This window comes from Bison bison, unplaced genomic scaffold (genome assembly GCF_000754665.1).
Source record: "Bison bison bison isolate TAMUID 2011002044 unplaced genomic scaffold, Bison_UMD1.0 scf7180017864153, whole genome shotgun sequence".
NCBI classification, from domain to species: domain Eukaryota; kingdom Metazoa; phylum Chordata; class Mammalia; order Artiodactyla; family Bovidae; genus Bison; species Bison bison.
Window position 1 is genome coordinate 457,428 of NW_011494725.1, and position 13,838 is coordinate 471,265.

General features: G+C 48.6%; 1 protein-coding gene across 1 annotated transcript in view; it reads right to left on the reverse strand.

Moving 5' to 3' along the window:
• SKOR2 (SKI family transcriptional corepressor 2) overlaps nucleotides 1-768 on the reverse strand; it is a 41,723-nt gene extending 40,955 nt beyond the window's left edge. Inside the window, exon 1 of the mRNA XM_010840967.1 lies at nucleotides 5-768. Coding sequence (XP_010839269.1) covers nucleotides 5-768 — 764 coding nt within the window. The remainder of the gene's footprint in view (nucleotides 1-4) is intronic.
• Nucleotides 769-13,838: the final 13,070 nt, after the last annotated feature.

Sequence of the window (13,838 nt, forward strand, 5' to 3'; positions counted from 1 at the left end):
GAGCGGATGGCAGGCGGGGTGCGTGCCCGGCTGGGGCAGCGCGCGCTTTCGGCTCCCGCCGTTGAACATGGCCTTGACGTCCTCCCAGGCGAAGACGAGCTCGTCCTGGGGGCTCTTGTCCGTGAGCTTGAGATGACGGCGCCATGAGTTGAAGTTGGCTGCGTCCGGCTGCGTGTACTTGGCGTCGGGCGTGCGGTGGGAGTGGAAGATGAACTTGTTGGGCGAGAAGTACATGTTGCAGTAGCTGCATTTGATGCACTTGGCGCGCGAGCTGTTGTAGCGCGCGGGGATGAAGCTGCCGCGACAGCCCCAGGCGCACTCGTGCGAAACGTCGAAGGCGAAGTTGTCGGGCAGCTTGGGCGGCCTGTTTTCGCCTAGGAACGACTTGCACAGGCGCTCGGCCTCGCGCTTGGTGATCATGCCGCAGCGGCGCGAGGAGATGGGCATGGCCCCGGCGCGCCGTAGGATCTCCAGCTGCACCGGCGTGCACTGCACGCACGTGATGCCCAGCGCCACGCGGCGGTTGTGGATCTCGTTGTAGCTGAAATTCTTGAGGAGCGTGTTGGAGATCTGCGCCAGGCATAGGCGCTCCTGCCCGTCGATCACCAGCGACACGATGGGAATGCCGTAGAGGATCACCTGGCCCACCTGGTTGGGTTTCAGGTTGGCGTGGCCCGGTCGCGGCTGGCTCAGCGCGTCGGGCTGGAAGGCGCTCGACGGCGACGCCAGCAAGATGTCGTTGGGCCCCGGCAGCGGGCTGGAAGCCATCTCCTCCGCCGGGGAAGCCCGGGCCGAGCCCTCCGGGTCAGCCTTGGAGACTGGAAGGGAAAGGAGAAAGCGTTGGCTAGAGCCTTTTCAGTTTACCAAAGAGAGGGGTGGGCTGTGCTGCTAACTGAAGAATTATCACAATAACTTCCTTCGGTTAAGATATAATTATCACTGAGCGAAGGGACCAAGTTTCGGACACAGGGAAGTTCTCTCAAATTTCTTCAGGCGATCCTTTGGAAACGCGGGGATTTGGAAGTACTTCAGTTCTAAATATCCCACGTAAATTTTTAAAAAGTCACTTCCTAAGCAACTCTAGACCTTATCCCGGATTTATGGAAGCCATTAGAATAAAATGGCATGCCTGTTAGAAATTAGGAAGTAATGATGACAGTTGTAACTAGGACAGGTTACAGAAGTTATGGAAAACTGAGGCTTTGCCATTGAAGCCCAAATTGTAAACGAGAGACCATTCACATTTGCTTGAAAATAGATTGATTTTGGTTAAAACAATAAACCCAAGCTTTTAAAAAAGCACTGTTTGCGGTATCTGTGGTTTCCTTGGGGGAAATTCACCGCTGGTTGAGACATAGCTCATTAAAGCAAACGAAAGCCCTTCTCCCTGATCTTTGCCATTAGATATTTTGATACTTAAGTTAGAAATTTTGGGGGGAAATGTACAGAGCTATATGCAAGGTTACACCAAAATAGGTGTTTCAAGTTTTCTAAAAGCTGCTTGCTAAACTGAGTGGTTCTGGCTCTAATAGGTCGATTAAAAAATGAAATTGTAGACTTGAAAATATTCAGATACTGTTTTCCTGTCATTTCCATGACAATGAGCAAATAAGTACAGGCGAGAGTGTTAAGCCCAGAAGAAGTGCAAAGAAACGGAACAGCTCTTGGGGATCCTTACTGGTGGGCTTTAAAAGGCAAATTTAGTTGTAAGGTGAACCACTTTCTGTGACATTTCTTTTTCTGATTTGTGTAGATATCTCTTCACCTTATAGGGGGAATAAGTGCCCCACAGTAGGGATAAACCTTGGCCTTGATAATCTGTGGGAGCGCTGAAAGCGGAAGCCCAGGGTTGGGCCTGTGGTAAAATTGCTGTCATCTCTGGTCAGTGGGGTACTTAATGGGGGAAAACAGCCAGTAAATTGAAAATACACCAAAAGCAAGCGAAAGAAACCTTTGTGATGACAGTAAGTCAAAGCAAGCAAAGTGGCTCATTCCCTGAGAAACCAACAGTAACCTTCGCACATCTTCTTGTCCAGGGCAGCTGCTAAGAGTATGGTTTGCCCTGGAAAATCACCGGTGGCAGTGGCATCACCATCCTCCCCCAAGTACGCTGGAGTTTGTTACTATAGAGATTTCACTGAATACACTAGCATACCCCTTTACCCAGATGGTCATATCCTTGTCCTCTCTGGGTTCCTGTAACGTCTATCCTGACAACCTTCGCTCTTCTGACCCCTGGATCCTCAGTTCTCATTACATTCCGTGGCCTCCAGGAAGGTTGAACAAACGCGATCAAAGAGAGGAAAGCTGGGCTTGTCACTTCGGATGGATCAGTATTTCCAGGGGACAGGGCGTTAAATGGCACCGTGATACCTGGGCCTGAAATAACCAGCCCTAGCTTTGCCAAATGGTCCCTTCAGTGCTCATCCCCGCTCCCCAAACAAGATTCTCATCTTATTAGACCCTGGGATAATGGCAACTCTCGCTCCGGAGCGATGTGCTCAGCGGGCCTGGCCCTATCGGGGAGCTGCTCTACGTTAAACACCCGCCGCCTCCGCAGCGCTGGCCCGGCAGACGTGTGTCCGACTGGGTGTGCTCCAGTTTCACCCCAAGCGCTCCCAGAAACTCCTGTCAGAGCAGAGACACAAATAAGAGGCTTTAGGTAGGAAGATTTTTTTTTTTAAGTGAGTGATGGAAGAAGAGACAATTAAAAGTTAGTTTATCCGAGGAAGCTGTCGAACTTCCTTATCCGACTTACGAGCCAATGACCCCCAGCTAAACTCTCCTGGCTCCCAAACCAATCACCACCGAAGCCCTCCGCTGCCCCTCAACCTCACCAGGAAAATCCCACCGCTGGGGATCCCAAATCATGGACCGCGAGCTGTGCGCCGAGTGGGGGCCGGCTGGTTCCGGCAGTACCTGGTAACCCCTAGCTGTCTTTACTCGCGTGGCTGCGGGCCCATCTTCCGAGGTCGCTCGGAGGCGAAGCATCCAAGCGGGTCCTCGAATCCAGCGGGCGGGACTTCGGAGGGCTCCGCGTGCAGATGCTGGCGCTCGTCGGCGCTAACCGCTCTGGTACCCCGGTCGGCTGAGAAGGACCGCCCGAATTGCGGCGGGGCGTCCCCTCGACCGTAGAAAGTGTGGGCGCGCGGAAACCGCGGCAGGCGAGCCCCAGGTGGAGCGCAGTCTGACAGCGCCTTTCTCTGTCTCTGAACTCGTGTCGGACCGAGGGGACGCCACCCAGCGGGCAAGGTGACGTCACCGTCTCCCTGACACTCCACATTAAAGGGCTGGCATGTTACAGGCAGGGAGGAGGGAGAGCGAAAGGCAGAGTGAGCAGATTCTTTCTCAGCAGGCACGAAAGCTAACACCTAAACCCACCCGCAATCGACAACAACCTCTCCAACCCGAAGCAAGCGCAGCCGCGGTGCTGGAGCTGCAGATCTGATTCAGCCGTAGAAAGCCCTGTAGTCTGCGTGCATCCCGGGGACCTGGATCCCGGAGGCCCCGGATTCTAGAAGGACGCCTCTAAATTGACTGTATCCCTGCCCGTTATCGTCTCCTCCCCTCATTTCTCTGAGCCACCCTGCTTTGCGAATGCTCCCTCGGGTACGCAGCGCAAATCTGTTGCCTCACTGTGTCTCCGAAGATAGAGGAACCGCACTTAGCCCGAGAATAGAATAGTTTCAGCGGTCCACTGAAACACTGTGCAATGAGAAAAGCCGGGGAGGAAGGGAGTTTCTGAGTAGCGTGCCCAATCTAAAAACTTGGAAGGAAGCATGGAGAATGTCTTCACTTTGGAATATACGTTTGCCCTTTTTTTAGGACAAGATGCAGAGCGGCATTCTCTATTTTGGAAAGTGCGATTGAGTGAGGACCCCAATGAGAGCATGTGTGCACTCATCAATCAACTTCATTCGGAATAATTCTCTAACCCATTTTGTAAAAGCCATGCAGGCTACCTCAGCACAAGGAAAAGCTGAGACACGAAAGCAGGGAGGGCCCCAACCTTGACCTGAACTTCCGCAAGTTGTGGATACTCCCAGGGAAGTAAATTCTCAGGGAATTATGTGGAAGCAAGCCCTTTTAAGAAAAGGAAATAACAACAACAATAATGATGATGGGAAAGGACCATTTCCCATAACTTCCACAAAGAAAAGCATATATACAACATAGTGAAGTGTCAGTGTATCACTTCCTAATGGATCAGCTATTAGGAGTCAAAATGACCACTTCTCCTTTATCAGAAAGGGATAAAATTGCCTATTTAGAGGACATTCTAAGAAGAATACCTACAGGGAGTGTGATTGGGAGATCTTTTAAGTTTTTCCTTTATTATCTGAGCCAAAATTTCAGTTGCCGCCTGGTGAAACACACAGGCTTAGAGTTGGGTAGTCACACTGTGGAAATGGTTGAAAAAACAACCTCCACTAACCCGGAAGCCCGGCGGGACTACCTCATAGCATCAACAGACCATCACTAAATTCGAGCATGAATGTGTGAAAGCACTTCATTAAAGGTCAGTAATACCAAAGAGTCAATTGAACAAAAAGTGAGGGATACAGGAATTGTGGCTATTTTAAATGAATATGCAAAAAACAGTTTCAGAGCCACAAAAATTGTAACGTTTGTTCGAGCATGTTTCAAACAGCAGTGAAGTAATATTTCACCCAACTTCTAGTTTCTGAAGACATTATGGGCACAAATTGGGCTCTGTCCTAAGGGGCTGAAATCAACGGAATGCTCCCTAAGTGCCCTCCAAACCTCCTATCCTAAAAGTAGGAAAACTCATGCCTAGCTCATTTGCCAAAAGAGCATCATTTTCATTCACAAATCCATTCCCGTGGAAAGCTGAAGGCTGCCCACCCACCTGCTCTTCTGAAGTTTTCAGGGCCTTGGCCTGATTCTGCCTCCTCTCTGAGGTCAGATGATGGTTTAGTCACTAAATTGTGTCCCATTCTTGTGACCTCATGGACTGTAGGCTGCCAGGCTCCTCTGTTCATAGGATTTTCCAGGCAAGAATACTGGAGTGGGTTGCCATTTCCTTCTCCAGGGGATCTTCCTGACCCAGGGATCAAACCCTGATCTCCTGCACTGCAGGCAGATTCTTTACTGACAGAGCTACCAGGGAAGCCCCTGAGGTCTGAGGTCAGGTCTGAGGTCTGAGGTCAGGGGTTTGCACAAAAGGAGGGCTCGGCTCCCTCACATTTTCTAGAACCCGGGCTACTAGAAAGAAAGCCTGAACTGCATGGAAAGCCTGGAAACTGGACAAATTTTAAGACCAAAAATGAGAAGCAATGAAAAGCCTGTCCCCTCATTAATGTACCACAGGGAGATGTGTGGTCACTGCCAAGCAGGAAGAATCACGGGATCTTCCCTTTTGGTTTTGCTGTTCCCATCTGTGCCCCCAAAGGCTCCTTCTCCTCTACAGATCCCTATTTTTTAAAAAAAATTTTTTTTGAAAAGAGAAATGGGATGAATCTTTGCCTTTCCTCCCATCCTTGGTACTCTGAGGACTGAATCCACACCTGAGTGGTACCTGTAGCCACCCCCTTACATCATCTTTCAACATAAACATTTATACTTTACCTTGGTGACTTACTGGGCATACAAACCTGAGATTTTTTTTAATGCAAAGAAATTTCACTGGAAAGAGAAATGTATGATGTTAAGTACTTTTGCACCAATAATTCTAAAAATAGCATGGCATTTTATTACCCCAGCAAGTCTAGGGCGTCTGTTTGAGCTGTCAGGCCAATCATATTTTTGAAAGATTAAGGTGGAGAACTGTTATTCAAAGCTAGACTCCGTGCTCCAGCAAATTCTCACCACGAATCTGGAGCTGGACTTCGGAATTACAGCCTGATTATACGTTTTGAGTTAGTGAGCAACTTTCTGCCACTCACTATCTCTCTGATTCTTTGCTGTCTCCTAAGCTTGAACAGGCCTCCTCATGGTTCTCCACTGCCTTTCTATTTTCTTCTTCCAGACCAGGGGCGCCTGATCCTTGTCAGTCCCTGTCCTGGCCCCTGAGAGCTTGGCAAGCTCAGGGAGGAGCAGGCGGTGGCAGGAGGCAGCGGGTAGGGGCCGAGTTAATCAATGCTTTCCTATTCGAGCTGACATGCATTTTACACGTCGGGACTCTCCTCAGCCGGCTAATTGATTCAAATTGTTTTATTGGTTAAACTGGTGTCACCCGTTTGCATGATCTATCACCGCATGGAGGAGAGCATTTCCACTCTCATCTCCGTTCTGGGCGGCTGCGGTTTACCCAGGCCAGGGACAGGTAAAGGAGCCCAGACATCGGACCCAAAGGAAAACCACAAACCGAGCTGGCTGCCTCTGAACTGGAGAAGCGACGCCTCGATGCAGGCGCACGCAGCGGGCGCGGCTGCGTGGATGAAGGTTTCCAGCTTCAGAATTTAACAATCTGTTGAAGCGAACCCACACTTGACCGGGGCTTCCTCCACCTTGGAAGCCGGCTATTTCTCAGAGGCGGCGTGTGATCTCTGGGGTCTGAGTCGAAGGCCAAAGCAGAGGAGCTGTCCGCGGTGCTGACCCGGTGCAGCGCTTCGAGGCGTAGCAGATCCTACCGCGTTCAACGCCTTCCCGGAAGAAGCCTCCAGCCTATAATCACTGGAGCCCTTATTCTGGGCTCTGGGACCCAGCATGGCTTTGCAGACTTAAGAGACAGGCAAGAGGTGACACAGAAACACTGCCCCCCCCTTCTTCTGCCACACCTGCTCCATTTCAAAGGACTCCATCTCCAGCCACTCCCCACCCCCACGCCTGTGTTTTGCATTGACCCAGAAGATAAAGGCCTTAATATAAATTCATTAAAATCAGAAACAACAGATATCCCCTGTCTTTCTAGTCTCGGCCTCGATACTGGAGAGCCCATGACAGTACAGATCAAAGAAACAGCCTCTCTCTCTCTCTCTCACTCATTCCCTCTTATTCCATTCTCAGCTCTTAGGCAGAAATATTACTGCTTCCACGTCCCTGCAAGAGGGGTCCTTGGCATTGATGTTTGTGCATCAGGTAAGGCAAGAAATGGTTTCCTGGTAGTTCCAAGTCTGCAAAACGAGACCTGCATGGCCCAGAATGAAACCAGAAGACTAGCAGAACTAGCAGAGATGGAAGAATTCTTGTATATCAGAAAGTACAGGCAATTCAGTTAGGTTGAAACTGGGTACAGATTTCTCCTCACTTACTAGTTGTGGAATTCTGCTTTGATGCTTAACCTCCCTAAACCCCAGTTTCTTCATCTGCAAAATGAAGAGATTGATATGTAACCCACAGGGGTGTTGTGAGGATTAAATAAGATAATATATGTAAAATGCTTGGCACACAGTAGTCACTTAATATATGCTAGCTTTAAAAGCACTTTCCTTGGAGAATGGAGACAAGGGTTAGGCCTGAACAGTTCCAAGATATGTTTGGAGTCTTTAATAGCTCCAGAATAAAAGATTTCAAAGGCATTTCAGTTTCATGGTGAGCATAGAGGGAACCAGGTTCCCTGGAGGAACCTTAGTTCTTTTCATTAAAATTTTATCCTGCCCCCTAATTGGTCTAGTGTTTATTTTGTATACAGGTGGCCAGAACCTTATTCTATTTGTTTAACCCATTTAAAATAAGTTGATAATAAAAATTAGCAGTGGTAATTGCTGTAATGATAATAATTGCTGATAGTCTTTAGTTCCCCCTTTCTACCCAAAAGAGCTTTCTGCAACCTAGAAAGCTGAGCTTAGACTCCCTGGTTTTCCCTCCATTGCTTTGGCTGGAATTACATGAAAGAAACAAAGGACCAGGAGCAACCCAAAACTCATCCATTATGGAAGTCATAGAAGATATGAGAAAATCCTCTGAGCCTTCTCTAAAATACTGTTCATAAACAGGACCCCTTTTCCTGGGGCCAGAGTATCTGAAGAGAAGTACAATGAGAGCACAAACCTAAAAATCTAAATCAGAATTGAGGAAAGGAAGAGAAAATGAATACATTTTGCACTGTATCCTGGCCCCAGTGATTCCTTCAGTTCCTCATGCAGCAATGAGTATGGGAATCAGTGAGATTCTTTCTTATTTCAAGCAAACCTTTATACGAAATAAAGACTGTAGGAGAAGGAACCAATGTTTAATTTCCCTTAAAACATTCTCCCAAGAAAATTTGCCCTTGGGTGAGTGGCAGAGAGAGCTGTTACACCACCAGTTCACAGAGGCCAAGGACTAATGGAAATATTTGCTACTGGACTTTCTCCTTTATAAAAAAGAATTCACATTTCTTCATAAGTCCTCACAAGCTTGTAAATACAGCAAAATACACACATGCACCCATAGTTTACATGAAGTAGTAAAATCCAGAATGGAACATGAACTTGGTATACTGGGTGGTTACTTAGCAAATATTAGTGGACCAAGATAAAATGCAAAGGAACACAAAATACCTGAGGACACACGTAAGGCTACAGATGCACGCTCCCTGAACATACCTAGGAATGTGCATCAAAGAGAGACATTGGCACAAGGAATAGTCCACTAGGCTCTCACCCTTCCTTCTCTTCTCCTTTCTCTCTGTGCATGCATACACATATGTGCCTGCCCCCTCCACTTCCCTCCTCCCCATGTTGGGAAGGAGGGAGTCCTTTGAAATGGAGGTGGTCCCAGCTGGAAAACCCCAGAGCTCATTTAGATCACATCACTTCAGGCTTTTGTCTCTGCTTCTGAATAACCTAGGCCGCTACAACAAAAGGATAGGCATCTACATGGAGTTTTCATTGGCAAAGATGCGTCTCAAAGATGCTGCTATAATAATGAATAACAAGGCAAGATGCTTGCCTTTTTTGATTGCCACTCCTAAAGAAAGGAGAGGAGAAAGGAGAAAAGGAAAAGGAGAAAGTGGAACAAGAAATAAAGACTGGGAGAGAAAACTAGGCGAGTATCTTAGTGGATTTATGCAAAAAGAGTCTAACTGTATGAAGACTTCAACTACCACCAAGACCAAGAAATGTGGTTTGAGGCTTTAAAAAACAAAAAACTGGCTCTTTTGTTTCAGGGAAGCAATTTAAGAAGTAACTGAGGCTGAGGATGCAGAACGGGTGTGGAGCAGGATCTTTTATATCTTGAAGAGGGGAGGCAGAGGAATAGGAGTAGGGGGAGGGGCTGTAGACTGTCTGTTGACATGTCACAAGAGAGAAAATGACATAGATATACATTTAACATCTCCCCAGCTGACACTGGTGGAAGGAACATTGGATTTTATTTCCTGGGGAAATGAAGACATTCCCTTCCCCCATTTCCTGTTCTTTTCCCTCTCACTCCTCCCTATTTGAAAAATTTTTCCTTTGCCATCAAGCTTGATCCCATTAGCTAATACATTATTAAAGTATCATGTGCTCTCAGGCTGCCCAATAAGCATCATGACTTCAGCTTTCCTCCTGCCTGCAGTTGTTAGCTCAGTGGTAGCAAAAGGTGAAATTAGATATTAGCAAAATAAATCCCAGGGTAGAGGGGGTTAGAAATCTGAGTCATTGATTTTTTTTTCCCCTGAAAAGAATAGCAAGCACTGAATATTCAGAGAGAATATTGAGAGGAATTTTCTATTTTTGTGTACTTAAAAGTACTTTTTAAGCAAAAAGGCTTTCCTTCTTGAGGTTAGGGGTTCAAAGTGAAAGCAGAGCTAACCAGATCAAAGACAATAACCAGTTCCAAACTTTTGCAAGATGCATTATGATATCATCGACAAACTCTTAATGTTGGCAAATAATTAAATTTTCCATCTTTTAGAACTGTGTAACCTTGGGTGTCTTAGAAACAAATTGTACAAACAAACCACGGAGATGAGCACTGAGGGTTTCAGAGGAGATATAATGAACCAACTTTAATTACTAACTTGAAATTAAAAATGTAATATACAGATTTAAATTTATTTTCACCTAAATTGTGTATAAAATTATATGGCTTTTGCAGGCTAAGAAATGCTTTGTAACCAGCCATGCTACTAAAAAGTCTGAAGTAGTTTCCAAAACCGAGTTCCCAGACTCACATAGTAATAATGATACATTTATCATTACTGATGACCACCTACTGGGTAATTATTGCTTTGTTACTACTATTACAATCAAGAGATTTCTTTATTTACTGTTAACATTCACTTAAAACTGAATGTTAATGACTGTTCTGAATTCACCAAAGAGAGTTTTCTGTTATATTTCAGAAGTACTTACGTTCTGATTCAGAAATGGAAAACCATCTTATAACAGAGAGGAAGGCTGGGCAAGCACTCGGCTCTCACCCTCTTGTGAGAATGAAAACAGCATTTGGAGGAATTCTGGAGCAAAATTTTCCAGCTCGGAGTTACAAAAGGTTAACATAATGCAACCACTTGACTTGTGCTAATTATGTAAGTATTTTATTACAGGAGATTCATTCATTATTGATACTTGTTTGCAGTAACTTCCTGCTTGGGGGAGTTATATTTTATATGAGAAGTAAACAACCCTCGGCTCCAGGGCTGGCCTCCTCTCCTCCAGATCTGATTTCCTCCCACCCCTTTGTCTAGTTTCACAACCCTATGTGGTTGTTGTGTCCCTATTGAGGCAGAAAGACAATTCCCTAAACTGTCCTATTCTTCCCTATTCAGAACTTCCCAGTTCTTTAAAGGGTAGAAGCTCAGGGTTTGGAATGTTGAGATGGGGATGAAGTAGATGAGAAAAACTAGTTTTAGTGTTTTCTTTCATATCACATGATGACAAGTAAGAATTTTCATTAAAAATCTGGACTCCTTGAGGCCACCAACCTACTTTGGAAGCTCTTCTCTGCTCCCGCCCAGAAAAGCCAGGCTGGCCTTTGGTATATCCAAATCTGGTCCTCAGGGAAGTAGGGCTGGTGGAAGCTGTTAACCAATGGAAAAGCTACAGAAAAGGCTCCTTCCTGCCCCTAAGTCAGAACCCAACCTCTCAGCCAGTGGTGGTTGCTACAGTCCACAATATTTTCTTCCCAGGGTCTGTGACAAGCTGTACTAGGAAAAGACATGACTTTCCTTACAGAATGGACTCACTGAAGGCCTGAGGATTGTGCTGGATCCTTGGCTTAAGGGTCCTCAGAAATTTCACTCTGAAAGCATATGCTGGCTATCTGAGCCTGGCCATCTGGTGAGAGGCCAGTGTTTCCTAAAGGGGTCAAAAGACTGGCATTGGCCTCCAACCTAGGAGCAAGGGTTTCCTCTTGGGATTTCTTCCAGATTCTGAGATCCCTGCCTAAGAGTCTCAGTTCAGAACTGGGGTGCATACAAGGTGCCAGAGGTCACCATGCTTAAGACCCTTAAAGAGAGTCAGGAATTAGAGATGATGGAGAGGCAGGGTAAGAGCATTTAGCAGTGGGGTGTGTGTGTGTGTGTGTGTGTGTGTGTGTGTGTGTACTACCCTGTTCTTCAAGGTTCTACTGTGGAAGGATGAGAATGAACCAGTAAGAGGCTGAAGTCCCAAAATTTCAGACAGGTTTTTAAAAAGAATAAAATGGTATTGTTTGGGATGGAGTGAGGAGGTGGCTTTAGGAAGGTGCCTGCAAGCTGGGATTGGGCAGGACTTGCCAAAGGCCTGGGCAGAACTGACAGAGCTCAAAGACTAGATTCATCCCTTTGTGTCTACTATCTAGCCTAGAACTTCAGCACTTTGGGAATGACAGATGGCTGGAGGGTGACTAGAGGCTCAGAGGGCTCTGGGAAGATAAGTCCGGTCTAGAGGGGAGGGAATGGGTAAAGTGCTGAGACTGGGTCTTTGATGGGTGCTGCAGGCTTGGTCAGCACAACCCCCATTCCCCTGGGTGTCTTGCTTCCCTGCATCTATCCCATGACTGGGTGCCTGGGTGGAACCGCTCTGCCATCTACAAGAAATGCCGTTCCCAGCAAGGCTTACTTAATGGTCCTTTAACAAACTCTTCGATCTCTCTTTGGCCGCCCTGGCTCTTCGGTGCCTCCTCCTCCTTCCTTTCTCCACTGCCTCCATCAGTTATTTATGACCAGCGTTAATTATTCACGAAAAGAGAAAACTCCAGCTTTGGGAACTTTACTAGGAGCATTTGGGTGTTTCTGCCTTTCCCGCCTCCGGGTGGGCTTGAGTCTTGGGGATTTTCAGTTTGGTTGGATCCTGCTTTGAAGTGGGGAAAGGGAAGCCCAATGGTTGGGCAGTGGGGACGCGAGAGGGTGTACTCCTCGTCTGGGTCGGCTCCAGCCTCTGCCTGCGAAGTGTAAACTCTGGGTCAGCGCCTGCTCTGCTGGCCAGGTGTGAACTCCCGGGACCGGAAGTTACCAGGCGCGCTCGAGGGAGTCGCTGTCCCAGCTTAGAGGTGCTGAAGCCACACGTGGGCACTGGGGCTGTGGGCTGCGGGGGTGTGGGAGGGAAGATCCGGCCGCAGTCCCAGGCAGGGAAGTCTCTTTCCACAGCGTCTTGAAAAAAAAAACTCCTCTATTTCTCTGTCTCCAGTCCCCGCCCCACCCCCGCAAGTGACACTAGAACGCTGTAACCAAAGATTAATTGCCTTAATCAAATCGACCCACCCTCTGCAATTAATCTTTTAGCAACAAATTAGAGACAATTTACCTCAACCTTCCGGGTCAGGCGGAGAGAGGAGGTAGGATGACAGGGTGGAAGAGTTTGACAAAATCCACAAACGGTGCGGGGTGGGGATTGGGAATGGGTGTGCGTTTAAAGCGGGGGGAGGGGGCGTGGTGGGGGTAAGAAAGGAGAGGGGGTAGGGGTCAGCTGTAGGGTTGTGGTGGCGATCAGAAGTTCCTGGAGTCCCCTTCAATCCAGTTTTCTCTGAAGGAGGGGAGGCCGAGCGCGGAGGACGGGGCCACTTACCTGTCTGCGCCGCCCTCGCGGTCTTCAGCCGTCCGCGCGCGGTCCGCCGCTCCTGCCTCGCTCTCCGCGGCTCCACCGCCGCTCTCCGCCGTCCGCGGTCCTCTGCACTCCCGCTCGCGGTCGGGTTTTCCGCCGCGACTCTGTCCCGTCCCGACTCTCCTGTTCTCTGCGGTCTTCCGCAGACACCTAGCTCTTCCTACTCCCTTCCCGGCCAAGTTCGTAAGTTTGGGGTGAGGGTCGCTCTCCTGGAGCCCAGCTTCTCCGCTTAGCTTGCTCAGATCCGCACCCCCCTACCCCACTCCCCAGCCCAGATCTAGGTCTCTGACGCCGCCTGTTGGTCAGGCAGGGCAGGGCAAGGAGAGGAGCGCTGCGCCAACCTCGGCTTCCCACGCGTCACCCTTCCACGCCCAGCGGTACAAACTAAGGGAAGGGAGGCCAGGGTTGGAGGCCTGATAACTGGAGCGGGGCCAGAGGCAAGAGGGCACAATTTGCTCTGGGGACGTGCAGCCCAGGCAGGCAAGCTTGGGCTCCCTGCCAGGAGAAGGGTTATCGCAGGGCGCGCACGTGGGCGTCTCTCTCGCTGCCCCAGGGCCTAGGCTAAAAGCCGGCACCCTCCCCCACTCCTCTGGGGAAAAGACCACCTGAGGTGAGGTCAGGCCCGGAGGGCGGAGTCCACAGGGAGAGCTGGTCGCGGGCACCCTTTATGCGTCTTCAGCAAGGGGATGGGGCGGCGGGGGCGGGGGCGGGGGAAGTGCCAGGAAACTGGCAAAAGGAGAATTAGCCCATCTCAATACCATCAGGGAGAAAAGCTTTGGAACCAAACTCATATGCTGCTTTTAAAAGTTAGCTGAATCCATCTCGTTATGAGTATCAGACGCTTTGAGGGGCGAGTCCAATCGAAGTCCAGGAGGGATGGTGGGGATATGGGCCACATTTGAGAATACTGGGGTGTCACAGAGGCCATCTTTCTGGCTCCCGCCT